Source organism: Ursus americanus, chromosome 32 (assembly GCF_024610735.1).
Source record: "Ursus americanus isolate L20-20 chromosome 32, mUrsAme1.1.p, whole genome shotgun sequence".
Classification (NCBI taxonomy): Eukaryota; Metazoa; Chordata; class Mammalia; order Carnivora; family Ursidae; genus Ursus; species Ursus americanus.
The window spans coordinates 4,581,971-4,606,665 of NC_142158.1; the positions used below are offsets into that span (position 1 = coordinate 4,581,971).

Genomic DNA, 24,695 nt, shown 5'->3' on the forward strand with positions numbered 1-24,695 from the left:
AGCCCTGCTTTCCACACCCCTTAGTCACACATGGTCACTCTTTTTGCCCTGGGTGGAGCCGTCCATGAGTACCAGGTGAAAGAGCAAAGAAGAGGAAAACCCTCACATGGCCCACTACTGCACAGACAGGTGCTTCCAGATGTTCAGAGATGACACAACAAGATGTGGAGACAGTGGAGCAGTGACAGAGACAAGTGACAAGACAGATACAGAAGCTCAGGACCTGACATCACAGACCTCACCAGGGATGCAGACAGGACACAGAGGCTGAGGTTCTTCTTCGGTGGGGATGCTTGGTAGACAGGGGCTCTGCCTTCAGCCCACCCCTCCCCTCTTCTCCCATATCAGCCCAGCGGCCATCTCTTTGCCTCCAAGCCCCCATCTACCCCTATATAGAAAGGCAGACATCTCATTTCTAGATCTCCTGGAGTCTCTACCTTTCCTTTCTCCTGATTCCTTGCCTAGAGCAAACATTAGTTCAGAAGATTGTCAAAATTCATTCACTGAACTCCCAAATGACAGTGTCTGCGGCTGGAGTTGCAGTGGGGGTCAAACTACCGAAGTCAAGGAGAGAGAAAGCCACGAGTCCAGGTGTCCAAGTCACCACCTCGCTGTGACTCACCTGATTTGCTCGCAGTGGGTCTCCTCTCATGGAAAGTAAGCGCCCTGTAGAAGTCTTTGCCTTGACCTCTGCTGCTTCCACGTCACCTGAGACAGTTTCTGGAACACAGTAGACAGTCAGTAAGCACTTACTACTCGGCTATATGGAGTGGGTGCCTGGACCACCCAGTGCATTTCTGTGGGAAGTAGCGTGGGCAGAGGGAGTGGAGAAGGTCAAGGTCTCAAGGACAAGAAGCCGGGGCCTCAGGGCAGTGGGGCTCATGGGAGGACCAGCGGACTGGACATGGGAATGTCTCGCATCTCTCTTTTTTTTTTTTTTAATGATTTTTTATTATATTATATTAGTCACCATATAGTACATCCCCCGTTTCCGATGTAAAGTTCGATGATTCATTAGTTGCGTATAACACCCAGTGCACCATGCAATACGTGCCCTCCTTACTACCCATCACCGGTCTATCCCATTCCCCCACCACCCTCCCCTCTGAGGCCCTCAGTTTGTTTCTCAGAGTCCATAGTCTCTCATGCTTCATTCCCCCTTCTGATTACCCCCCTTTCTTTATCCCTTTCTTCCCCTACTGATCATCCTAGTTCTTATGTTCCATAGATGAGAGAAATCATATGATAGTTGTCTTTCTCTGCTTGACTTATTTCACTTAGCATTATCTCCTCCAGTGCCGTCCATGTTGCAGCAAATGTTGAGAATTCGTTCTTTCTGATGGCTGAGTAATATTCCATTGTATTTATGGACCACAACTTCTTAATCCAGTCATCTGTTGAAGGGCATCTCGGCTCCTTCCACGATTTAGCTATTGTGGACATTGTTGCTATGAACATTGGGGTGCATATGGCTCTTCTCTTCACTATGTCTGTATCTTTGGGGTAAACACCCAGTAGTGCAATGGCTGGATCATAGGGTAGCTCGATTTTTAACTTTTTAAGGGACCTCCACACTGTTTTCCAGAGTGGCTGTACCAACTTGCAGGAATGTCTCGCATCTCTTGGTGTGGCTTGTCCCTAAGCCCGAGGCAGGGCTGGAATGAGTGAGAAGAGGAGGACAGGCCAACTGCTCATTAATGCGATTAATGGGAGATTGGTGAGTCTCCGTGGAGTCTGGCCAAAGACCGACTCGTCAGAGCTGGGCGGCCTGCCTTCCAGGCAGTGCGCCTGCAAGAGGGGGGACGAAGGCAGCAGCAGGTCCTCCACTGCGACTCCATCTGGACTCAGCGTGACTGACAACCCCCTTTTCTACTAGTCCCCAGCCTCACCCTTTCCCCAAAGGACCCAGGCCTCTAGGAAAGTGGTTCTCAAAAGAAAGGGACAGTTTTACTCCCCCAACGAATACGTGGCAAAGTCTGGAGATAGTCCTGTCGCAACTTGGAGGATGTGCTGCTAGCATCTAGTGGCTAGAGGCCAGAGACGCTGCTGCACGTGACACGGAGTGCCTGGGACGGGCCCCCCAACAAAGGATGCTCCAGCGCAGTGTGTCAGTAGTGCTGAGATTGACAGTCTCGGTTTGGCTGGACGAATACACACCCTCCCTTCTCTTTCAGCCACAACTTGCCCCGGGGGATCAGGACATCTGGGTTAGAGGGACTGGGGGTTAGTAGAAGCTCAAGGAGATTTCTTAGTGTGAGTAGAGGCTGTTATGTCTGAGCTAGAGGCTGAGGGGTCGGTCAAAACAACCTACCAGCTTCTAATGTTTGAGCATTTATTGTGTACCGAAGAATGTCCTAAGCACCTTACTTTGTTCTAACCTATGAGGTCAGCAATGTCAGCCTCATTTTTACTGATGAGAATAAACAACCTCCAATTAGGGAAGTGACTTGCCCAAGGTCACACACCTGATACACAGGAGACCCGATTCAACCAGTGCGTGCCCGATGGCAAGCCCGCGTGCCTTGACAAATATGAGGTGGCTAGGAGATGAGTGGAGGGGTTAGTGTTTTATTTAGCAAGAATTGTGTCCTTCATCCACTCAGAGTGGTCTAAGGGGGCGTCACAGAGCAGGGTTCCTCGCCTGTGAGGAGAAACTGAGTGAGAGAATTGGGGGTCTCGGGAGGGTGAAGAGCCAGCCCAAAGGGGCTCCATATGAAAGGAGCTGTGAAGGGAGAATCACCCATCTGAACGTGGGAGGCCCAACGTGTCCTTAGCTAATGAGCTTCTCTGAGGAAGAGGGTGGGATGGAAGAAAGGGTGGGGGCAAAGGTTCCAACCGTCCAGGCCTAGATCCCATGAAGGCTGGAGGAGCCCTCTAGACCACGCAGCTCTGGTCCTTCCTTCTGCAGATGAGAAAGCTGCATCAGAGAAATGAGGTGCCGGACGGCAGGCTGGTGGCAGAACCGGGACTGGAATCCTGGCCTCCCACTTGGTGACTGACCGCGGACTTCCCCTTACAATGTTGGTGGAGGAGACCTGGATGGGCCAGGAGCCCCAGGAGTCTACTGTAGGAAATGGCCCCAGCTAGCTGAATGGGAAGCTGAGTCTGGGAATGAGTCTATTTTGGAGAGGAAGAAGGAAGGCCCAAGGGGGAGGGATACTCAGCTATCCTGGCCCCGCCCCTTCACTTGACAGGGTAGCACTGGCTGCTCCTCCTGGTGGCAGCTGTAAGAGCTCACAGAACCATAACCACACTCCACACTCATTTCCTTCTGGAACTGACAGGCCCGTGAGATGGAGGATGGATAGACTGGGTTAACTGAGGGCCCCAGGAACCTTCTGTCCAGCCCTCAACTCTCCCCATGGACTGCTGCCTCTTTTTGACAACTCAGATTCTCAGCATTCCTTTTCAAGCAAAACAATAATAATGATCAATAAGAGTAATGTATTGAGCACTTACTAATGCCAAGCACCTAAGTCCTTCATATGTATAGCTCGCTTCATTCTCCAACAGCCCTTTGAAACGGATGCTATCGTTCTCATTTTATCCAGCATTCATTTATCAAATGCGGGCTACACCTCATCTATAAAATGAGGGGTAATAACATTACCTATATCACAGGTACATGGGTATGTATGTACAGATAGCCCCTGGCATATAATAAATGCTATTTAAGTATCAGTTATTATTATTGAGAAATCTGGAGCACAGAGAGGTTATGTAACTTGTACAAGGTCACACAGCTATAATGGTAGAGCTAGAATTCAACACCCAGGGTAATGTGATCCACAGAGCAGACAGCTCTTCACTACCTAGAGCTAAATTGAGTGTCTTCCTGGGCTGGTCAGCCTCCAGCCCTCCCCAGCCTCTCTTCCAGTAGCCCCAAGTCCCCAGCCCTGCCTGGTCAGTGTTTCAGCCACCTAGCCAAGTTTTCCTTTTCCACCTCACCTCTCCCTAAGAGTGGCAGGCTGTCATCCTCCTCTCTGAAGCCCCTGTTCTTCTCAGAGTCCTGGAATGCTGGGTCCCAGCCCCACTGGCCTTGGGGACCCACATATTTGGGCCACAGCTTCACTCACTTTCTTGATAGCATACAGTAGGCTGACCACTGCTGCCACCACAGTGACAGTGATCAGCACGATGGCCCAGTCCCAGACAGAGGTCTTCTCCTGAGGCTTTGGGCCTGAGAAGCAGAGAGGAACAGTGATCAAGGCAGGTGGGACCTCAGCCCCCAGCTCCCCACTGCCCTCCCTGGCTTTCCATCTTTCCTTCTGTGACTCTGATGTCTGTGCAGCTCGAAGACCACACCACTCTGTGGTGTTCTCTCCTATCCTCTTGACAACAGAGTCTCCATGGAGGGGTTTTATAAGGGCTTTCATCCAAGCCGCAGCCACCTCTTCCCAACACCTGTGGACGTATGTCTGTCGGTCTCTGAACTCCTCACTGACATACACATCTTTCTGTCTTTCTGAACCTTCCTCCAGTGCTCCGGCTCTGTTGTCTATGTCTCTCTCAGTCTGCATTTTGTCTGCTATGAGGATGCCCAGGCAGGCCTCTCTCCCTCCTCTGAACCCCAGTCCTTCCCACCACCCTGTTGTCCTGTCTTCCCTCCCCTCATTTCCTGCCCTCAGCTACCTGGGGGAGGCTGCCCAGGCCTCCCCTGCTGGGAATGGAGAGGGGAAAAGAGGAAACAGAGGGAGGAGGGGGAACAGGATCCTTGGAGGGGATGCTTCTTGCACCAGAAAGACAGATCAGGCCATGAGGAAGGAAGTTGGAAACTTTTTAAGGAAACAGTCAGGTAACAGACATCTGATGTTGGGGTGACCAGAAGCTCGAGGGAGCACCAAAACCCCTTTAAGAATATTCTTAAATTATTATTCTAATATTCCACTATTGGTGGACATCCTCAGACATACTCAAAACCCAGTTGAGAGCAGGCACTAATGCCTGTTCCTACATTCCTCTCCAAGAGCCAGGGCTGACTGCCAAAGAATAAGAGAGAATGGGCCCAACGAACATCTTACTGGTAAAGGACCCAATGCAAACAAGAGCACTTCACTGGTCTGGAGGCTAAGCTCAGGGCACGTGGTGGCCGCGCTAGCCATTACGGGAGTGGGAACTCCTGAGACGGCCATGCGGGGTGTGGAGGGCCAGGCACAGTGGGAGCGGTTTCAGGGGCTGCTGTGCGGGAGACAGAGCCTAGAAGGGCAGAGGGAGAAAATGGCCAGAAGAGACCAAAGTGAGAGCAGAAGCAGAAATTACATCCAGTGTGCCCTCAGTCAAAATCCTAGCAAGTTATTGGTATAAGTTGATGAACTGACTCTATGAAAATGAAGACTGAGAGTGTCCAAGAAATCTTAAGGCAAAACAAAAGTAGAAGACTTATCCTACCAGGTCTTGAAACTTGGTACAAAACTGCGGTCATTAAGTACTGTGGCACTGACGTAAGGATAGCCACAGAAGACAGAATAGAGTTCAGAAATAGACTCCCACATATATGCTCACGTGACCTTTGATAAAGGTCCCCACACAATTCAATGGTGGGCAGAGAGGGAGGGTCTTTGAAATAAATGGTTCTGGGACAACTGGTTATGCATAAGGGCAAAAAAATGAACCGACCTCTACCTCACTCCATACACAGAAATTAATCGAAGATAGGTCATGGGCTTATTAATAAATAATAAAGCTTCCAGAAGAATATATAGGAGAATATTTTTTGACTTTGACGTAGGCAAAACAAAGTCTTCGGCAGGATACAAAAGACACTAACTACAAGAGAAAAATTTTGTAAATTGAAAAGCAGAAGGGGGGCTTTTTATAGCCACCAAGGCCAGGGCACCGCTTCAGTGAGGTTCTGGGGAACTGTTGACTGACACGTGGCCAAGCTCGGGAAGCCCCCACCCTGAGCCACAGGACAAGCTGAAGAGCCCTTCAGAGATGGATTGAGCAACAGAAATATCACCTGGCGACACCGAGACTGTTACTGCAGTGCTCCCAGAAATGGTCGTAGCTGAAGTCTGAGGACTACCGGGAAAACCCCCGAAAGTCGAAGAACCTGATGAGAAACTCACAAAGATGGTGCAGAGACCGGCAGAGATCTCCCCAGAAATGGTGCAGAGACCATCAGAGATCTCCCCAGAGACAGCGGGGAGACTGGCACTGATCTCCCCAGAGATGGTGCAGAGACCGGCAGAGATCTCCCCAGAGACGGCGGGGACACCGGCAGAGATCTCCCCAGAGATGGCAGGGAGACTGGCAGAGATCTCCCCAGAGACAGCGGGGACACCGGCAGAGATCTCCTCAGAGACGGCGGGGAGACCGGCAGAGATCTCCCCAGAGACTGCGGGGAGACCGGCACTGATCTCCCCAGAGATGGTGCAGAGACCGGCAGAGATCTCCCCAGAGACAGTGGGGACACCGGCAGAGATCTCCTCAGAGACGGCGGGGAGACCGGCAGAGATCTCCCCAGAGACTGCGGGGAGACCGGCACTGATCTCCCCAGAGATGGTGCAGAGACCGGCAGAAATCTCCCCAGAGACAGCGGGGAGACTGGCACTGATCTCCCCAGAGATGGTGCAGAGACCGGCACTGATCTCCCCAGAGATGGTGCAGAGACTGTCAGAGATCTCCCCAGAGATGGTGCAGAAAACGGCAGAGATCTCCCCAGAGACAGCGGGGAGACTGGCACTGATCTCCCCAGAGACGGTGGGGAGACCGGCAGAGATCTCCTCAGAGGTGGTAGGGAGACTGGCAGAGGTATCTCGAGAGCTTGAGGGACTCTCAGAGGTAGTCAGGATGCCTCCAGATACTGTGTTTCCCCATGAGCTCAGCTGAGCTGTTGGAAAAGGAAGAAAAATGAAGTGATGGGGTTAGAAGCGTTGGCCGAGTCCCTGGGTCCAGAGCCCACATCTTCACCCCAACACCCCTCTTCCGAGGTTGGTGTTCCTGCAGCCCCAGGAACAGCACCAGTGCAGCATCCATGGTGCCTGTTGGTGTGTGTCTTTCCAGATCCATCTCCCCAGCTCTTTAAAGGCTCTGAGGCTGATTATAAGTCTCAGGAGATCCAGGTGTATTGGGGCCTCCATCAACTCCAGGATCTCCATCCCCAGGGAGAGGTCACCAAGGTGTCCCTGGGGGATTAACCTATCCCAGCCTGATCCTGGGAAACACTGGGTGAGGGGGAGAGTGAGTGAGAGAGGCTGAGGACTCCCCTACCTGGCCCTCAGGCTCTTCCCAGACTTGGGACCAATCTTCCATGTCCAAGTCAATCCAGCCCAGACCTTCCTCAAAGGGAGGGTGTCCTATCCCAGAGTCCTCTTGCTCCTAGAAGTCCAACCATTGGGGGTGAGGATACATGGGTCCCTTGAGGAAGCAGAATTTGGGAGCTGGATGGAGGTGGAGCACGTCAAGGCCTGGGGCCTGCATCTGACCTTTGGGGGGTCTCAGGGCAGGATAAACACCCGAACCGTCTCTCACCGAGCTGGCTGTGGCCGACAAAGCCTTCCATTCTTTTGGCAGAGCCGGGGCAAGGGGAGAAGAGGAGCACCAGGGAAGACATGACTTGTTCCGGAACAGTGCAATGCAGAAGTTCAGAACCTAGCTCTGGAGCCAGACTGCACTGAGTCCACTACGCCCACCCTGTGCAAGCTCGGGCAAGTCATGTGACCTAAGCCTTCGTTTCTTCACCCCTAAAATGGAGTGATCTAGTACTTACTTCAAAGGGTTGTTCCAAGCAGTAAAGGAAATAACAGTTCTACTGTTCCTAGCAAACAGCAGTGTCAGCCATGACTATATAGAAAGAGTTGGGGGCACCAGGTGGGAAAGACATAAGGGTGCCCCCACTCTCCTCTTAAGAAGACTCAGATACCCCAAAGCCTCTCTCTGTGTTCCTGCCTTCTACCCCTGCTCGCACCTCCAGTGGCTGCTGATCTTTCTGCACATTTATTCTTTCCATTCTTGTCTGCCTCCTCTCCTGTGCAAGTCTGGGAGGCCTTGAGTGCCTCACTTTATTTTTAGGGTGTAGACTGTGTCTCCATTCATCTCTCCATTTCCTCGCTTTTGCCTTTGGCTTCTCTCCTCGAGTCTGCCCGGTGGTCTCACTGCTTCCGTCCCCCTCTGCCCCCACTGGTGTTCTGAGGGGGGAGGGCAATAACACACGGGCGTGCAAATAGGAGACGAAGGCATGTGCTTTTGTGTGTCCGGGGCTTTATGTGACCAGAGTGTCAATCTGTTGAGCTTGTCCCTGTGTCTGGCATGAGGGATGGGCTCTAATCTCTCTGCTACTGACCTACCGTGTGACCTTAGTGTGTCACGTGCCCTCCCCGGGCCTTGGTTTCCTAATGTGTAATGAAAGATGGTAAACTAGATGGGCTCCAAACTCCCTCTCCATATCTGTCCTTGTTTTCGTCGTCCGGGGTACCTGTGTATACAGCTGTTGATGGGGAGGGCACTCATCGGACTCCTCACCCAGGCAGGGGTGGGGGGATATTTGATGAAACCTGTGTCTCCACCTGAGTAGATAGGATTGTTTTAGAACAATGAAAACAAAACATTCAAAGATAAAATTTCCCCCTTACCCAGATTTCTCACCTAGAAAGCCACTGTGCCTGGGGGAGCAGGACACCTGGGTTTGGAAAGAAAGTTGGTCTAATCTACCCCTCCCTTTTGGGCCTACATTCCTGAGCCCTTTGGTGGCATGAATGATGGAAATTAATTGCAGTTAATAATTAATCCCTAAAGAGCAAGGGGAGGCCCAGGCTTGGGTGGGGCCCAGACACCTACAGGAGGGACACCTCCTTAACTTCCCTCTCTGTAGGACTGAGCACCCTCCCCCTCAAGTCTCCAGATATAGGGGAGGGGGTACACAGGACTAAGGAAAGGGAACCACCTCCTATTTTCCCCAACAGCCCAGTGAGTGGCCCTCTCCTGGGTCCTTAAAGCCTTATTGGGAAAACTGGAAAATCCAGTTACCCAGCTTTCTTCTCCCATTTCCCCCAAACACCTGGGCTTAAGGACTGAGTGGAGGGTAGAAAGGCAGGCCTGCTAAGGAGAGGCCAGCCAGAGCTTTAGACATCTCTTCTGTCCATCAGGGAAACAAGAAGCAAGGTGGTCACAATGAGGGCCAAGGTGCCCTTCTTCCTCTTCCTGACTCTCCTGAGCAGCTCACAGGGAACAGGTAAGGGCTGGAGGGCTTGATGCCTGGGTGCTCATGGCAGGAAGAGGCCAAAGAGGGGAGTGGAAGGGACAGAGCCAGTCCTGAGCTCTCAGTCTGGGGCCGAAACCCTGCATCGATAGGGTCTGGGAAGACATTGTCAGGGAAGAGGAACTGGGAGGAAGGGGTGCTGGGGAGGGGGTACCTATGTCTGAGGGAATATGGCCCTAATTACTGGGCCCTAAGCTCTGTTTTTGGATCCCCAGGGCCAGGAATGACTTTGCAGCTGAAGCTGAAGGATTCCTTTCTAGCAAATTTCTCCTATGATTCCAACTTCCTGGAACTGCTCGAGAAGGTGATTCTTTGGGAGGGGAAAGAAGGGCTGCGTGACCTCGAAGTGTGTTTCTGACTCAGTGTGGGGTCTGGTCATCTCCAAGGGATGAGTGAGAGCCATCTGACACCCTTCTAACCCTTTCTCTCCCCCAGCTCTGCCTCCTCCTCCACCTCCCATCAGGGACCAATGTCACCCTCCATCATGCGGGATCCCCACAGCATGTCATCTGCAAAGTCTGAGAACAGTAAACCTGTGTCCCCGCCTTGGCCCACCAAGGACGCCCAACCCTGCTGAGTGGTGGTGGATGTGCTGAATTCAATGACTTGTCTTTGTGGGTTCATGAGCAGAGGGCCAGCAGGAAAATGGAATTGGACACCAAAGTCTCTGACTCTCTCTCTTATTAAGCAGAGGGATTCTGGGACGGACACCCTCTCCCTCAACACCAGTGTGAAAGACCTAGAAAGAATCTGGGGCATTAACTGTTTGGGGACACACGCACCACACTCCCGTACGCATGCGCGTGAACAGAACACTTCAAGCTGAGATCTTCATAACGCCTGGGAATAAAGCAAAGAAGCCTGTATGAATTCTCACTTTGTTCCAGGCTCAATGCTTTCCCATTTTGATGCTTGCAGCGATCTTGAATGTAGCATAATAGGTGTCATTATCCAATTTTACAGTTGAGGACTGAGGCTCACCGAGGGTAAGTCACTCGCTCGAGGTCCATTAGCAGCAGACAGGTCCAACACCAGACGAATGCCTTGACTTAAACAAGATTTTCATTTCGTCTCTGTTTCAGCTTTGGGGCTGGGAGCGCAGGAGCCCAGAGAGAAATGTGGACAGAACAGTCTCCAGACGTGGGCCCCTGACCCAGGGCCCCACACAGGTCAGTTAGGGTAGGAGGTAGCGGTGGGAGGCAGCCGCAGTGGGAGAGGAGAGGTTCCACCTATGAAGGGATAGCCAGCCTGGCAAGGAGGGCAGGTGGGAAGGAGGAGGGGGAGTAGAGCTTGTACCGGATATGAGAACATTCAGTCCCACAGGCCCGCACTTGCGTCCAAGGTAGATTTCGTATCTTCTTGGTGCCTCCATGTCTTCACCTGCAACATGGGGATGATAGTTCCAGCTGCTTGGACTCTTGTGAGGATTGCGTGGAGCAGCTACCTAGGGCACGTGCCAGGTAAGTGGGAATGTGCAGTAGGGTTGTTCGAGGTGGAACCGTGGTCCCAACGTATAAGTCCTAGTCCCTTCAGTGGTCCAGGGTCCTCCTTCTCCTGATATTCTTGAGGCAGGCACTCATCGGACTCCTCACCCAAGATCATCTTGACTTCTTACCACCTCTCTCAAAATGCAAGCATGCAGCCCAAACTTGACCATTTGCATGTATTAATGTCATCGTTTCCTCTTCTCCACAGTCCTCACCCCTGTCTATCATACTTCCCACCTACACACCATCACCACCATGTGAAATTAGACGCTGACTCCTTTGGAGGGAGGTGAAGGCATAGATCCGTATAGAACATCCCTGAAGATGAGGGAAGAATAGAAAAAGGGAGTGAAAAGAAAAACTTGTGAAACAAAATTCCTCTAGTTTCCTTTACAATTGTCCTGGGACCAGCAGCCTAGAAGAGAAGGAGCTGGGAGCCACAAAGGGCCCCAGTGTCTCCTGACTTGCTCCTGGCCTGCACCAGTGAGCAGGTGACGCCCATGGGTCAGGTGTGTAGGCCCCAACCAAGTTGGGGGACTGGATGTCTGGATTTCCTAAAGACTGGAGGAGCGGACAGACGACTGCTCCTCAGCCTGATTCCTAGATCTCAGGGCCTGGGTCACCAGGCTGATTTCTTGATTCTTTTCTCAAAAAATTCTCTTCCAAGACTGACCTGCACTGACCAGTGTGGTAGCTACTAGCCACAGGTGGCCATCAAACACTTGAAATGTGGCTAGTGTGACTAAGGAGCTGAATGTTTAGTTGTATTTAATTAGTCATGTGGCAACCGTTTTGGAGCGCATGGCCCTGGATGGTCTGCCTTGAGCCTTCCCGACCCCCTACCCCACGATGGAATTTACCTCCTACTCTTGGCCCAACACTGGCCTCCTTGCCACTCTGAGTACTCTAGGGACGCTCCTGTCTTAGTTTTGCTTTGGCTCTTCCCTCCACCTGGAACACTCTTCTCCCAGGCATCCACTTGGCTAATTCCTGCAGCTCCTGCAGTCCGTGCTTACATCTCACTTTTACAATGAGTAAAAGTGTTACTTTTATGTCAGCTTGTTCTACCCATTTTCCCACAGCATTTATGACTCTCAGATACACTGTACAGTTTACTTATTTACATGTGTTCTTTTTTTTTTTTAAGATTTTATTTATTTATTTGACAGAGACAGCGAGAGAGGAAACACAAGCAGGGGTTGTGGGAGAGGGAGAGGCAGGCTTCCGGCTGAGCAGGGAGCCTGATGTGGGGCTCGATCCCAGGACTCTGAGATCATAACCTGAGCCAAAGGCAAACGCTCAACGACTGAGCCACCCAGGTGCCCCTACATGTGTTCTTTCTGACCCTCTTTACTAGAATGGAAGTGCCACAAGGGCAAAGATCCTGGTTTCATTCGTTGATGAATCTAAGGGTCCAGAATAGGGCCCAGCACACAGTAGGAAGTACTCAAGAAGTACTTGTTGAACGGGGGGCAGACAGGAAGCTGCTGCCCTCCCCGTCCTCTCCCTCTTACCGCTAGGTGGGATGGGGCCAAGGCTGGGGGTGGCAGCTGGCACCGATCTTAGACACCGAGTTGGAAGGAATATATCAGAATGGGGGGAAGTAAGATTCAGTGGGGTGTGGGCCTCCATTTCTGCAGAGCCCCGCCCTACCTCGGCCCAGCAGAAGAAATGTCCACCTTGCCTAAGCCACCATTCTATTTGAAGCTTGCTTATAGTGGCCACAAATAACTACACCTGTTTACTGGGTTGCATCTCAGTTGATACTTGGGACAAGTGGCTTTTATTCTTAGAGCACATTTCTTCATTTCCAAAATGGAGCAAACGTCCACCTTGAGGTTCTCAACGGCACCACAAAGACCCAGACCCTGATAGGCCCACCTTAAATAGTAGCTACTCAATGCTGCCGGACAGAACGCACCTTGGGCGTGTAAGAGGCAGGCCCTGAATTCCACAGGGAGGACATGAGACGTTCAGTGGGGGAGGGTGTCTGCATCAGTGGGGACGTACATGTGTCAGACACTGGGCAACACGTCCCTGGCACCCCGGTGTCAGGGACACGGAATGGGAGCAGCCCTCCAGCCCCAGTACACTCTGCAGCCCCTCAGGCCTAGAGGAAGCACCTGCTCTCTCTGGCACCCCCAAGATAAGGCCAAGGACCAGGGGAGCTTCCGTTTGTGAGGAGCAAGGGCCTGCCGAAGCCAAGGCACTGGCAATAATTCTAAGAAGTAGGTGGAACCCGAGTCATTGTACCCAGGCCCTCCTAGGAAGTCCCTCTCTTCCAGTGAGGCGGGCACCACCAGCACACACGCCCCACTGCAGCCCAGAGCCCACGGCTAAGAGGCAGCCCCCGCTTTTCCTAGACCAAAGCCTCAGGGAACAACAGAGAGGCAAGAAAGTCACCACTAGGGGAAAGAAGGATAAAAGGACCACAGGCAGTAATGTTTGGGGTTTTAAAAGTTTCTCTCATTCTTAAACTTCCAGGTGGGACTGCAGAGGAGGGAGGCTGGGCAGGAAGGTGAGCATCATCGGGGACACCCAGTGACACCGACCACGCCAGTCTGTTTCCTCATTTACAAAATGAGGCAGGTGAGCCACACGGTCTCAGAGGCCCCATCATGCCCTAACAGCTGCCGGATCTGTTTGTCCTCAAAGGCGGGTCTCGGGGAGGAAAACACCACCAGGGATGGTGAGCTGGTGCTCAGAGCTGCCCGGGGCTGGGACACACATCCATCAGCTCCTGGAGGTAAGAGGCAGCCTTGTCCAGCTTCGATAGTTCCAGCTGGAGGGAAGACAGCTAGACAAGAAGAGAAGCAGGTGAGGGTCCAGAGAAAGGCCCACGCCCCCCAGCCCACGTTCCTGCGGGGAGCCAGGCCTCCAGCCTCACCCTCTGCTGCCTCTTTGCCTCTGATTCCCCGTCTGATGGGGTCCAGTCCGTGAGGCCATCGAGCTGCTTCTGCAGCTTGTGTCTCCGGGCGGCTAGCAGGGACAGCTGGGCCCGGGGCTCCACCAGGCCCTGCGGAAGAACAGCGACGGCTCAGGCTTCTCCGTGCCGCCGGCGTCTGCTTCGTCTGCAGCCTGTCGAACACCTCTCGCCATCCCCTTCTCCTCACTTTCACGAACCCGCCCCTTGCCCTCCTCCCAACATCCCTCCCTCCCCCTCCAGTCTGCTCCGGTCACCTGTAGCTCCATGTACACCTGAGCGGTGTCGCCGAGTGCGGCCTGGGCCCAGCCGGAGGGCGCCGCTACACCGGGGGGCAAGAGGCCCACGGCCGCACAGTGGCCCAGGGTGCCTAGGGGCTCCAGGAAGGCCTCAAAGAGGCCCTGCTCTCCAGGCTCTGAGCTCTGCAGCAGCACTGAGGAGGAAAGGGCAACTGTCAGGGTCAAAGCGGGAGATCCTGCTTCCCTTCCCATCCTGCACCTCCTAGCTCCGGACTGGCTCACCCCGCTCCTCCGCCAGCCCTTCGTTCTGCAGGGACTCAGGAACCCAGGACCCATCTCACCTCGCGGCCGGGCCTTGGTGAGCTGGTATGTGGCTCGGAGAGCCCTCAGTGCCTGCACGGCCTCCTGCACCCGGGAGAAGCGCTGCTCCAGCTCGGGCTGGCGCCAGTGCTCCTGGAGACGAAGACCCAGAGCTGACAAGCAGGCTCCCGGGAGCCTCGCCATCACCTCTCCCGGCTCCGCCCCACACCTGCCCACCCCAGTCTGCTTAGGGCAACAGACTCAGTCCTCTGCACCACACACAAAATTCACCAGCTCAAGCAAAACCTGGGGCACCATCTAAGCAGGTCTCTGTTGACGTCTGTGGTTGACGTCTGTTAACGGCTCTGACCAAAGACGGGGAACAACCAAAAGTAAGTTCCAACTTAAACTCTATTACTCAAAACTCACAAAACCAAATAGCATGAGAAAGTTTAAGTAGTTAAACTTTAAATGACGTGGGGGTGACTTTATAGCACTTATCCTTCCGGAATTATTGAAGCTTAAAACTGCAGATATTTCGGGGCCATCCTGTTACTAACATCTAATCCTCATCACAACCATGACGTGAACCATTCCTACTCCCGGTTAAAGACAGGGAACTGAGGCACGGTCGCAGAGCAGTGTAGCCCTGCTCCTGCCCCCTGGGCGAAGGGCGCCCCAGCACAGCCCTGCAAGAACAACTCCTCCTCCTGAACGCTCTACACCGAAGCAGACCCGTGACCCCACAGCACCCAGCCCCTCAGAAGGCTGCTCCCCAGCCCCTCGCCACGGGTCCCACTCCCAGACATCAGGGACACATGACTCACCAGGCTGCGGGCAATGGGGTAGGGAGCGACACAGATGCTGGGGGCAGAGCGGCCGCCAGGCCTGCGGGGCAGTCTCTGCCAGAGCTCTTCAGCCAGGAAGGGCATCAGTGGGGCAAGGAGGCGGAGACCGACGTCAGCACAGGAGAACAGGACCTGCGGGGGGCCTGGGGCATGGGGCGAGTGCGACAGCACTGGCTTCACAGCCTCCTAGGGAAGAAGCCATAGATAGGGTCAGGGGACAGGTCGAGGCCACGCCCATGTCCTTTCTCCACACATCCACTGCCCTGCCAGTGGGAAATGCTGTGGGTAAACAGGCAGGAGCACACAGCATCTTGGACACCACCGGCTGTCCCAGAACACACTCTGGAGCAAACGACAAGTGCAAGTCTATGGCAGAGATTCTCAGGGGTGGGAAAGGGGGATAAAATTGTCAGTGTGGTTTGCAGAGTTTAGAAAGCAAAGCACTGAGTTTTTTGCCTATCAGAAAGAGACAGAGGGGCGCCTGGGTGGCTCAGTGGGTTAAGCATCTGCCTTCAGCTCAGATCATGATCCCAGGGTCCTGGGATCAAGTCCTGCATCGGGCTCCCTGCTCAACAGGGAGTCTGCTTCTCACTCTGCCTCTGCCCCTCCCCTTATTCATGTTCTCTCTCACGCACGCTGTCTCTCAAATAAATATATAAAAAATCTTTTAAAAAAATAACAATTCTGGTGGCACCTCGGGGGCTCCGTGGGTTGAGCAGCTGCCCTCAGCTCAGGTCATGATCCTAAGTCCAGGGATCAAGCCCCACATGGAGGCCCGCATCGGTCTCCCCAGGAAGCCTGCTTCTCCCTCTCCCTCTGCTCCTCCCTCTGCTTGTGCTCTCTCTCTCGCTCTCTCACTCTCTCAGTAAACAAAATCTTAAAAAAAAAAAAAGAAAAGATTCTGTAAATGATATTTAACGTTTGAAAAAAAGAGTTTTCTGCCAGGGAATCCGATCTCAGGGGGAACAGGGAGAAGGTATGCAGGAGCGGAATGCGACGCCACGGCCCCGGTCTAACTCACCAAGTAGACGTCACAGAGGCTGTGCAGCCAGAAGTGGTGCAGGGCACGGGTGATGAGTGACAGCTCTCGAGCAAGGAAGCCTCGCTCACACTCCCAGGCAGCGTGGGCAAGACGGCTCAGGATCCAGGCGTCCATGGGGGATGAGGGGGACAGCTGCAGGCAGAAGGGGGCTTCAGGACGGGATGACTGACTCCCCATCACCTTTCCCTCCAAATGCCATCTTCAACCCTCAAAGACCTGATGATTCCACCCCTCGAGCCTCTCTTTTTTTTTTTCTTTTTTAAAGATTTTATTTATTTACTCGACAGAGATAGAGACAGCCAGCGAGAGAGGGAACACAAGCAGGGGGAGTAGGAGAGGAAGAAGCAGGCTCATAGCAGAAGAGCCTGATGTGGGGCTCGATCCCAGATCGCTGGGATCACGCCCTGAGCCGAAGGCAGACGCTTAACCGCCGTGCCACCCAGGCGCCCCTCAAGCCTCTCTTCTTACTCTCTTACCTCTTCTGTAGGCTGGGGTACGAATTTCTCCCCTAAGGCATTGAGGACAAAGCGCAGGGCATTCCAGATTTTGTTGCAGAAATGCCGGGAACTCAGGACCTCAGAGACAGACAGGTGCAAGTCGCCTCCTGGGAGAGAGAGGGAGGGGGGAGTGTGCCAGTGCACGTGGGTGGAAGCAGCACAGGGAGTCCTTGACCCTGCCCCGCCCCTCTATGGGGGGGCTACAGCCCCAGCCCCTCCCTTGCCCAGGCTTACCCAAGGCCCCGTGCGAGCACAGGGCGAATCGCAGGGCATCTGTCCCACACTCAGGGATCCCATGAGGAAAGTCCTTTCTCTGCAACCAGAGGGAGAAGCGGGGTGGCAGGTGCCTATGTGGCTGCCGGGCCAGAAGCCTGGGCTGCAGGAAACTGGCGGCCGTGAGCTCAAGGCTGAGAGAGGCAGACACTGGGGACTCACCTGGGCCGTAGCTGCGATCGCCAGCTCTGTGGAGTCCAAGTTCCCATCCCTCAGCTTTGCCTCCAGCACCTGGGATGGGTAAGTGGCCTTGGTCAGGGACCCTGCCCCTACAAGGGTCCCAGCCACTCTCCCTCCCAGCCGGCTCCTCTCCCCAGGCTCCCTTCTTCTCCCCCGCAAACGCCATCCCTCGCCAGACTCTTCATCCTGACCTGCAGCTCCGCCCCACTGATGATGTCTCGTGGGTCCAACACATTCCCCAGGGACTTGCTCATCTTCCGGCCCTGCCTGTCCCGAACCATGGAATGGAGAAGCACCTGGAGGCACGGAGGGAGTCAGCAGAGGGGCTAGGGGAGCCTTTCCCTGGAGGTACCTGGGGGATCTCTGGCCTCCGTGCATCAGGGGTTAGGGCAGGAAGTGAATGGGGAAAAAGGAATTGCGACCACAGACAACAGCACGTTAGGGGTTAGAAGACAGGACGAGATTTAGGGAAAACTGGGGAGTCAAGGAGAGGGGCTGGGCATTGAAGGGCCATTACCTTGCTGAAGGGGAGCTGCCCTGTGAGCTGGGTCCCCAACATGACCATGCGGCCCACCCAGAACAACAGAAGGTCACTGCCCGTTTCCAAAAGTGACAGGGGGTAGAACCGAGCAAGGTCTGGGGTCTAGGAGGAAAAAGAGAAACAATGAGAGGCCAAGCCCTGTGCCTGCAGCTCTCTTCGAGGCTCTCGGGGGGGGGGGGGGCAGGTGTCCACTTCATCAACCCCACCTTCACTCTCTTTCTCTCCAGCCTCACCTCTTGGGGCCAGCCCAGGGCAGCAAAGGGAAAAAGAGCCGAAGAGAACCATGTGTCCAGGACATCAGGATCTGGGAAACAGAACAGGGAACGAGGACAGGTGGAACTTCAAGCCCACCGCTGTGCACCTTTCCAGCCCCAACCTCCCCTCCCCCTGCACAGACAACTATCAGGCCCTCTGACCCATTCTCAACGTTCCTGACCCCACCTCCTCTGCCTCAGGATCCACCCCTCAGAGGCCCAGCCACCCTCCCCTGCCCTCCACAACCCAGACACTCACCCCTGTGCAGGGTCAGCTGTGTCCCTGGTTTCCCTGTCAGTTCTGCAGCTATTTTTCTGGCCTCGGCCTCTGTCCGCCCAACCACCCAACAGTCCTCCTTATCCCCCTACAGAAGAAGGAGTGGAGGAGAGTGAGGAAGAATAACACCTGCCAGGTGTGAAACATCACTGAGTTTCACGTTTCCCATGGGAGCTGGGAATGGCCAGCTCCCTCTGCAAGGAGAGGAAGAAGGGCCAGCTCGGGAGCTCTGATCCCGCGGTGGGTTACATGACTAAGGCCACGAAGCCCAGGGAAGGCAGGGAGCTGGGACTGGCACTGGAAGTCCTCTGACTCCTGCGCTATGGCTATTTCTCTTTCCGCCATGCCCAGCCCTCCCATCCTCTTTCTCCTACCAACCTTCGTGTGCTCCCCTACCACCAGGTAGGCGGGAATCCGATGGCCCCACCACAGCTGCCGGGAGACACACCAGTCCCTGCAGAAAGGACGTCAGTGATTTCTCAGCATGAGCAGCGTGCATCACCCCACCCCACCTCCACAGAGCTCCCCTCACCCTTACCCGATGTGGGAAAACCAGTGCTGCCAGTTCTTCTGGTGGAAGGACGGACTGAGCTCCAGAGCCCCTGACTCCACAGCCTAGAGAAAAAGGCCCTTAGACAGTGCTTCCCTTCCTGCACCTGTACCCACAGCCCTCCTGAGACAGGATGAGCGGCCTCTGAGGTGGTGCTGTCACGCAGAAAGGACCTCGCAAGGCTCCCGAGAAGATTCTGCATTTGAGTGGGAAATGAGCCAGCCCTCTCTAGGGCTCTCCTCTCAAATGCCAGGGCCAGAGGTCTGTGGGGCAGCAGAGCCTCAGCCCCCTGTGTCTTCATTACAATTTGCAGGAGTTCCCACTCCCCGAGGCGCTGGCCCTTCCTCACACCGCAGCCTCACCTGGGCAGCTCGGGCCCCCATCTCCTGGCAGCGGACAAACCACTGGCTCTTCAGTAGATATTCAACCACGTCCCCAGAACGGCTGAGAGAGAGACAGGGTGAGTCTGCTGTTCCCTGGCTTCTGTGCTTTTCCCCCCAAGGTACATGGGACCCTACTACACGCCAGGCCCTCCGAACCGAGAATACAGCAGCAAATAAAACTGACAAACAGTTTCCGTTCCCTTGCAAGGGGTACGAGCCCAGCCTCTTGCACACTTAAGCTTTATCCACTCCCATCCTGGGGAGTCCTACGTAAAAGGGTTAAAATGGGGTTACCTGCAAATAGGAAGCACCATGGGGTGGTTCTGGAGGCCCCGGAACAGGCCCCGCTCCCTCAGCGCTGACATGATCTTTTCCCGGGCCACGAATCGGTGAAGACCCTGGGGAGAAAATGGCAACAGTAAAGGGTAAAGGTCCCTAAAAAACAAGAAAATGAGAGAGGGAAGGAGGGGACGAAAGGCAGAAGGTGCCAAAGGATGGGGTGACACTGAGACCAGTACCACCTGTAGCCAGTCCCCGCAGAGGGAGGTCATAGTCCCATCCTCTGCGATGACACTCAGGGGGCTCAAGCCGTGCCGGGCCCCCAGCTCGGCATCAGCAGGGCTATGCGCTGGAGTCACCTTCACTGCCCCTGCGAGAGCAGAACCACCGTGAGCACTGACCCCTCACCTTTCCAGCGGTTTGTCATCCCCCACGCCCCCATCCCTCCCCTCTTCTCTCTCTATGCCTCCCTTTCATCTCGCTATCCACTGAGACTACCCTAGAAGAGGCTTTCCCTCCCCTCCTTTCTTCCTCTTCCTGGTTCTTCCCCACTCCTCCAGAATCCCCGGCCTGCTCTCCTTCCCGTGACCCCCACTCACCGGTGCCCACATGTGGCTGAACAGCAGAGTCTGTGATGAGAGGGAGAAGCTGCCCAGTCAAGGGGTGACGAAGCTGTCGCCCGTGCAGATGCTGAAAGGAAGGGAGCGAGATCAAGGACAGGCACACGTGTGGACTGCAACGGTCTGGGCTGACTGCGAGAAGCCTAGGAATTAGAGGGTGAAAACCAGAAGGTAAAGAGCTAGAGCAGTGGTCAGTAAACTTTTCTTATGGGGCCAGAGTGTATTTTAGCCTCTACAGGCCAAGAGGCAAATTCAGCCTCGGCAGCACGACTCTGCTCTGCCGCTGCAGCCGTCAGGGAAAGATACCGGCTGCAGGTAATACCTAAACACGCAAGGGAGCGTCACACACAAACAGGCCCACGGGCCATAATTTGTCAACCACTGAGCTAGAGAAAAAGTAGAACATCAAGAAAATAAAGGCATATAGTCAAAGACACTGGAGAGCTGAGATGAGCGAAGTCTTAGGAAAAGGAAACTGAAGGAAAGAAGGAGCTACCATCGACAAGGACAGGAAGAGAAAGCTACAGGGGTAGGAAAGCGAGGTGGCAGACAGCACGCTGTGTATTACTGTGTATCGGGAGTCGCCAGGATGAACAGCCACAGCCACGTCTCCAGGCAATGTCTCTGGCCTTGTGGTTCCTACCACAACCTCTGCATCTGAAGACAAAAGTCAAGCACTCAACGCCGGTCATCACCCTGGCCCCTCACTCCCCTAACTGAACCCAGGAGAACCAGAAAAGGGAGCAGGCGAGAGGCCGTCAAGGCGGAGCAGGGCCCCAAGAGCAACTAGAGATAATTAGGAGCCTGAGGTTTCCATGTAAGCTGACGTCCAGAAGCCTGGGAGGCTGTCTGGTGCTAAGGAATTTCTCGAAAACTTGCATGGGAGAAACAAGTAGATCATTAACAAAAGCAACTAGAAGCCTTACTTGGTGCCCAGAGAACAAAGAGTTCTCGGGGCCCTAATCACAAACCCCGTGCATTCTCTGAGGCGAGCACCAGCCCCTCCTTGGGAAACTGCCTCCGTCTATTTCCACTAATCTTTCTTCACTTTCTCTGAACTCTTCCAAACACTTAATGTTCAAACCATACTTTAGAATTGATCTTTTGTCTTTTTCTGGGTAGCGGTCTCCTGTAGAATGATGCTAAGCTCCCAAAGGGCAGCCACCATGGGCTCTTTTCTCACGTGACACAGAAAACCCAGAATAAATGCCCACGAGAACACAAATACTACCAAGGTTCCTTTAAGTGCCTCCCACCAGGCCATGCGGGAAACAGGTTGGTGGGTTCCCTCCCCTCAACCCAACACATGCTCAAGAAAGCAGCGATAAGCAGGCAACCTTTCCGAGGATTACCCTCACCAGGCTCTCCATCCACAGGGAAGGCCACAGAAACAAGGAGGCCGAAAGACACAGGAGTGGGGCAGCCAGGCAGTCGAAGCTCTGTGCGGCCAGGCAGGGGCCGGCTCTCCACCTGGAGGAATCAGAGCAGCAGGGCTGGAGAGCAGCCTTTCTGCAGGCTTCTCGCTCCACTCCCCCACCTGCCCTGGGCCCCCTACAGCCCATCTAAAGACATTCAGAGGATTCAGGAGCCACCTCCCCCTCAATTCAGTCACAGTTACAGAAATATTCACCGAGCACTTACCCTGTGCACAGGTATCGTGCTAAACACCTTCCATGAATTCTCATTTAATTCTCACAACACCCCCTTGACACAGGCATTTCCATCACCCCTAACTTACAGACTGGGGAAACTGACGCTTACAGAGGCTAACGGCCTGCTGGAAGTCACACGGCTGGCAGGTGGCCAGACTCAGTGAATCCTGGCAGTCTGGCTCCAGAGTCCAAGCTTTTGCCCACCTAGGAGTTCTCACAGTCCTGCTTCTCCTCCTCTGCCTCACCTCAATATCCGAGATGGCTGATCTTAGAGCACAGGACCAGTTGACAAGCTGCTGGCTCCGGTACAACAACCCTGCCTCGTAGAGTCGCACAAAAGCTTCAGTCACAGCCACTGAGGAGCCCTAGGGAATGACCTCAGTGTCCATATCTAACAACCCCTTCTCAGCCCATCACCCCACTCAGGGACCCAGGCGTTCCTGCCTTGCTACCCCCAACACAAACAACATCCTGCCTGCCGACCCCCGTCTCTCGACACCGCCTCGACACCCACAGGGAGCAAGGCATGGAGCACTCACAGCATCCATAGTGAAGCACTCTCGGTCCCAGTCCAGGGAGGCCCCCAGAGCTTGGAGCTGCTCACTGATCTCTCCACCTTTCCTGTGTCCAGAGAGATCTTTGTCAGCAAACTTGTCCTGAGCACCAACTATGTACCAGGCCCAGTGATACTACCAGCAATGCCAGGTATGAGCCTATGGCATTGATCTAGCCTCTAGAAGCCAATGGACAGACACACAAACTCAGTAGGGACCTTCTATGGCATTAAAATAAGTATAAAGTTCTGGGGCGCTTGGCTGGCTCAGAGCACGTGACTCTGGATCTCGAGGTCGTGAGTTCAAGCCCCACATGGGTGTAGAGTTTACTTAAAAAAAAAAAAAAAAAAGCCATAAAGTTCTATGGTAACAGAGGAGGGAGCAGCTAATTTGGGAAAAACCAAAAGAAGCTTTACAAAGAAAATGGCGCATAGTAACAGACCTGTAAGAATGAGGGTAATTTCAAGCAAATGGAAAGTAGGAATAGGTGAGTAGAAGAGATGGTGAAATCTAGGTAAGGAAATATGGGATAAGTGAAGAAAAAATACACACATATGCCCACACCCACAAATACGCGCATTTTAAAGGGTATCTATAATACACACGCACACACACGTACCACACACAGAGCTTGGAGACCCCGCTGAATGCTAAGGGAATGCAGAGCTCCCCTCTCTGAGGGTGGTTAGGGCTGGATGGGAAGAGCCCATCAAGTTAGGGAGAGCGGCTGGGAAGCAGGGCCCAAGCCTGCCACCTCAGCCCCTCCACCTGCACCCATCATACTCACTCCTCCTTCCACTTCCACACCTCCCTAAGGAATTCTTCCCTGTTCAGCTCGTGTCTCCTCACTCCTCGCTCCTTCCACAGTTGCTTCTCCACCACAGCCTACAGTAAGATTAGGAGGCAAAGGAACAGATAATCGGGTCACTTTGGGAGAACAACTCTCCTTCACCCAAGAAAAGGGCAAAGGGGCAAAATGCATACTTGTGTAGCAATTCCTGCATGATCTGAGCCAGGGACCCACAGCACCTGATCCCCACACATCCGGTGCCTGCAAAACAAACACCCTCACATGAACCCCTGAGCTTAGGTGTCTACTCTCACTCCTTCCACACTACCACACCTCCTCCTTCCCCTCCAAGAACGCAAACTCCCCATTCCCCTCTCACCAGCGCACCAGGGCATCCTGTATGGCCACCGTCAGGGCATGCCCAATATGGAGGGAGCCAGTGACATTGGGAGGTGGGATACACATGGAAAAGGTCTCCCCCGTAGCCTGGGGCAGCTTGGTCTAGAAAGTCGAAAAGTCAAAGGGCAAAAGATGATTGGATGTTACCTGGGGGAATAGCACCCTCTGGTGTCTCCAAGGCGGAAAGAACTGCAGGAAAAATAGTCCCGCAAATAACAGGAAAGGGAAAAACCGGTCAAGAAACCACTTTGGACACCAGGGGCTGAAGACAAGCTCTCCCGTTTTATTGGGCAGGCTGGCTGTAAGCTCCAGATTCTGAGGCTCAGTTGTGCCCACGAAGCTCAATCGCCATTCTGTCCTGGGGACCATTTAGTACCCCCTCCCTTCCAGGTACTAACCTGATACTCTGGTTTGAAGAAGCCCTCTCGCACCCACCAAGAGTACCAGGCAGCCTCAACATATCGGGGGCTGTATGCAGGAGGCAGGAGCTGGGAGACATCTGCAGCGGCAGAGGAGAGCTCACTGAGTCCTGAACTTTGTTTCCAGGCTGCAATTCTGCAGCCCAAATGGGCAACAGAAATGTGAGTGAAAAGGCCTTCAAGTTCTCTAATTACCTTTCTTTTCACCGGGTTCCGTGGGGATTTCATACAACACTACCTCCTTAGGAGTCCAGGCCTTACTGGATTCTGCAGGTGACTGGAGAGAACGACCAAGAAGCAGGGGTGGGGGAATACAGTTTCCAGTATACCCCAGGCATCTGGAATCCAACCAGTCTCTCCTCCAGCCCCCTCCAAATTTTTCTCAAAGAGCCAAGGACAAGCTGTCTGACCCCTAACCTTGCTCTTTCCGGCTATCCCAGCCTCCAGCGCCGCCTGCTTCTCTCGCTGGCGCTTCTGTTTGGCTTCATGGTTCCTCCGGGAGAGAGAGGATCCATGGGGCTTTGAGTGGGTAGAGAGGGGATGGAACCTGGGGAAGCCCCGTGAGGGCTTCAGCCCCCAGAATGGTGATCGAAAAGAGACCAAAGGTAAATGAGGCATCAGGAGTGCTTGGAAAGGCCCAAGATCTGTTCCAGATCGAGCACTTCAGGAGATGTGGGTGGGTGGGTGACACCCTCTTCCTTCTTCTCCCTGCTTTCCACTAGCCCTGGTCTGTTTTCTGTCTACCCCCTCCCACACACCGCTTTCTAGTGAGGACAGAGAGCGCGGTGTTGGGAGTTTGTCGCCCTCAACGGGTGCACCTGCGACGGGGGACCGCTGACACACAGGCGGGGAAAGGACTCAGGGACTCTGGGAGATGGTCGGCATCAGGGCGCCCGAGAGCCGGCAAGGAGTCCCACCCAAACACCGCCCGCGCTGCCCCCGCCCTGCTCGGCCCGGCCTTCCCGCCCGCCACACCGCGCGGCTCCCGG

At 54.1% G+C, this 24,695-nt stretch overlaps 2 protein-coding genes and 1 long non-coding RNA gene across 11 annotated transcripts in view; 2 read left to right on the forward strand and 1 right to left on the reverse strand.

The window, feature by feature from the left end:
• Positions 1-10,075, forward strand: part of SFTA2 (surfactant associated 2) — a 125,666-nt gene extending 115,591 nt beyond the window's left edge. For 3 of the 5 annotated variants that reach the window (XM_087858089.1, XM_087858090.1, XM_087858092.1), the window contains 3 exons: positions 9,087-9,172; positions 9,415-9,503; positions 9,635-10,075. In XM_087858089.1, the coding sequence (XP_087714215.1) occupies positions 9,087-9,172; positions 9,415-9,503; positions 9,635-9,721 (262 nt within the window). In that variant the 3' untranslated portion in view covers positions 9,722-10,075. Of the gene's footprint in view, positions 1-7,515; positions 9,173-9,414; positions 9,504-9,634 lie in introns of all 5 variants that reach the window. The other 2 variants (XM_087858091.1, XM_045800531.2) reach the window with 1 other exon arrangement.
• Positions 10,076-13,345: 3,270 nt separating this feature from the next.
• On the reverse strand, positions 13,346-24,324 carry VARS2 (valyl-tRNA synthetase 2, mitochondrial). 4 transcript variants are annotated; one of them, XM_045800524.2, is made up of 29 exons: positions 24,124-24,324; positions 23,902-23,983; positions 23,686-23,786; positions 23,268-23,389; positions 23,083-23,149; positions 22,886-22,983; positions 22,084-22,165; positions 21,790-21,909; positions 21,251-21,362; positions 20,461-20,549; positions 19,872-19,962; positions 19,515-19,642; positions 19,288-19,391; positions 18,973-19,054; positions 18,599-18,675; positions 18,439-18,514; positions 18,043-18,148; positions 17,763-17,833; positions 17,506-17,631; positions 17,180-17,284; positions 16,971-17,039; positions 16,770-16,848; positions 16,515-16,642; positions 16,018-16,170; positions 14,976-15,182; positions 14,190-14,301; positions 13,867-14,042; positions 13,574-13,702; positions 13,346-13,483 (listed from the first exon to the last, which is right to left on the reverse strand). In XM_045800524.2, the coding sequence occupies exons 1-29, from the start codon at positions 24,322-24,324 to the stop codon at positions 13,388-13,390; spliced, it is 3,189 nt and encodes a 1,062-aa protein (XP_045656480.2). In that variant the 3' UTR covers positions 13,346-13,387. The 4 variants fall into 4 exon arrangements, with proteins under 4 accessions (XP_045656480.2, XP_045656479.2, XP_045656481.2 ...); XM_045800523.2 differs by having other exon boundaries at positions 21,245-21,362; XM_045800525.2 differs by lacking the exons at positions 23,686-23,786; positions 23,902-23,983; positions 24,124-24,324 and having other exon boundaries at positions 21,245-21,362; positions 23,276-23,391.
• Positions 14,299-23,792, forward strand: LOC123794270 (uncharacterized). Of its 2 annotated transcripts, XR_015722604.1 has the most exons (5): positions 14,299-14,540; positions 14,761-17,336; positions 17,757-17,862; positions 18,155-19,070; positions 23,678-23,792. It is a non-coding gene; the product is annotated as an uncharacterized LOC123794270 (long non-coding RNA). The 2 variants fall into 2 exon arrangements; XR_015722603.1 differs by lacking the exons at positions 14,299-14,540; positions 23,678-23,792 and adding an exon at positions 19,833-19,960 and having other exon boundaries at positions 17,220-17,336.
• Positions 24,325-24,695: the final 371 nt, after the last annotated feature.

Coding starts and splice junctions, on each gene's coding strand:
- VARS2 (XM_045800523.2), bottom strand. CDS start 24,324: ATGCCTCATTTACCTTTGGTCTCTTTTCGATCACCATTCTGGGGGCTG. Junction 23,787..23,901: donor GGAACCCGGTGAAAAGAAAG/GTAATTAGAGAA, acceptor CTGCCGCTGCAG/ATGTCTCCCAGCTCCTGCCT. Junction 22,984..23,082: donor ATGCAGGAATTGCTACACAA/GTATGCATTTTG, acceptor ATCTTACTGTAG/GCTGTGGTGGAGAAGCAACT.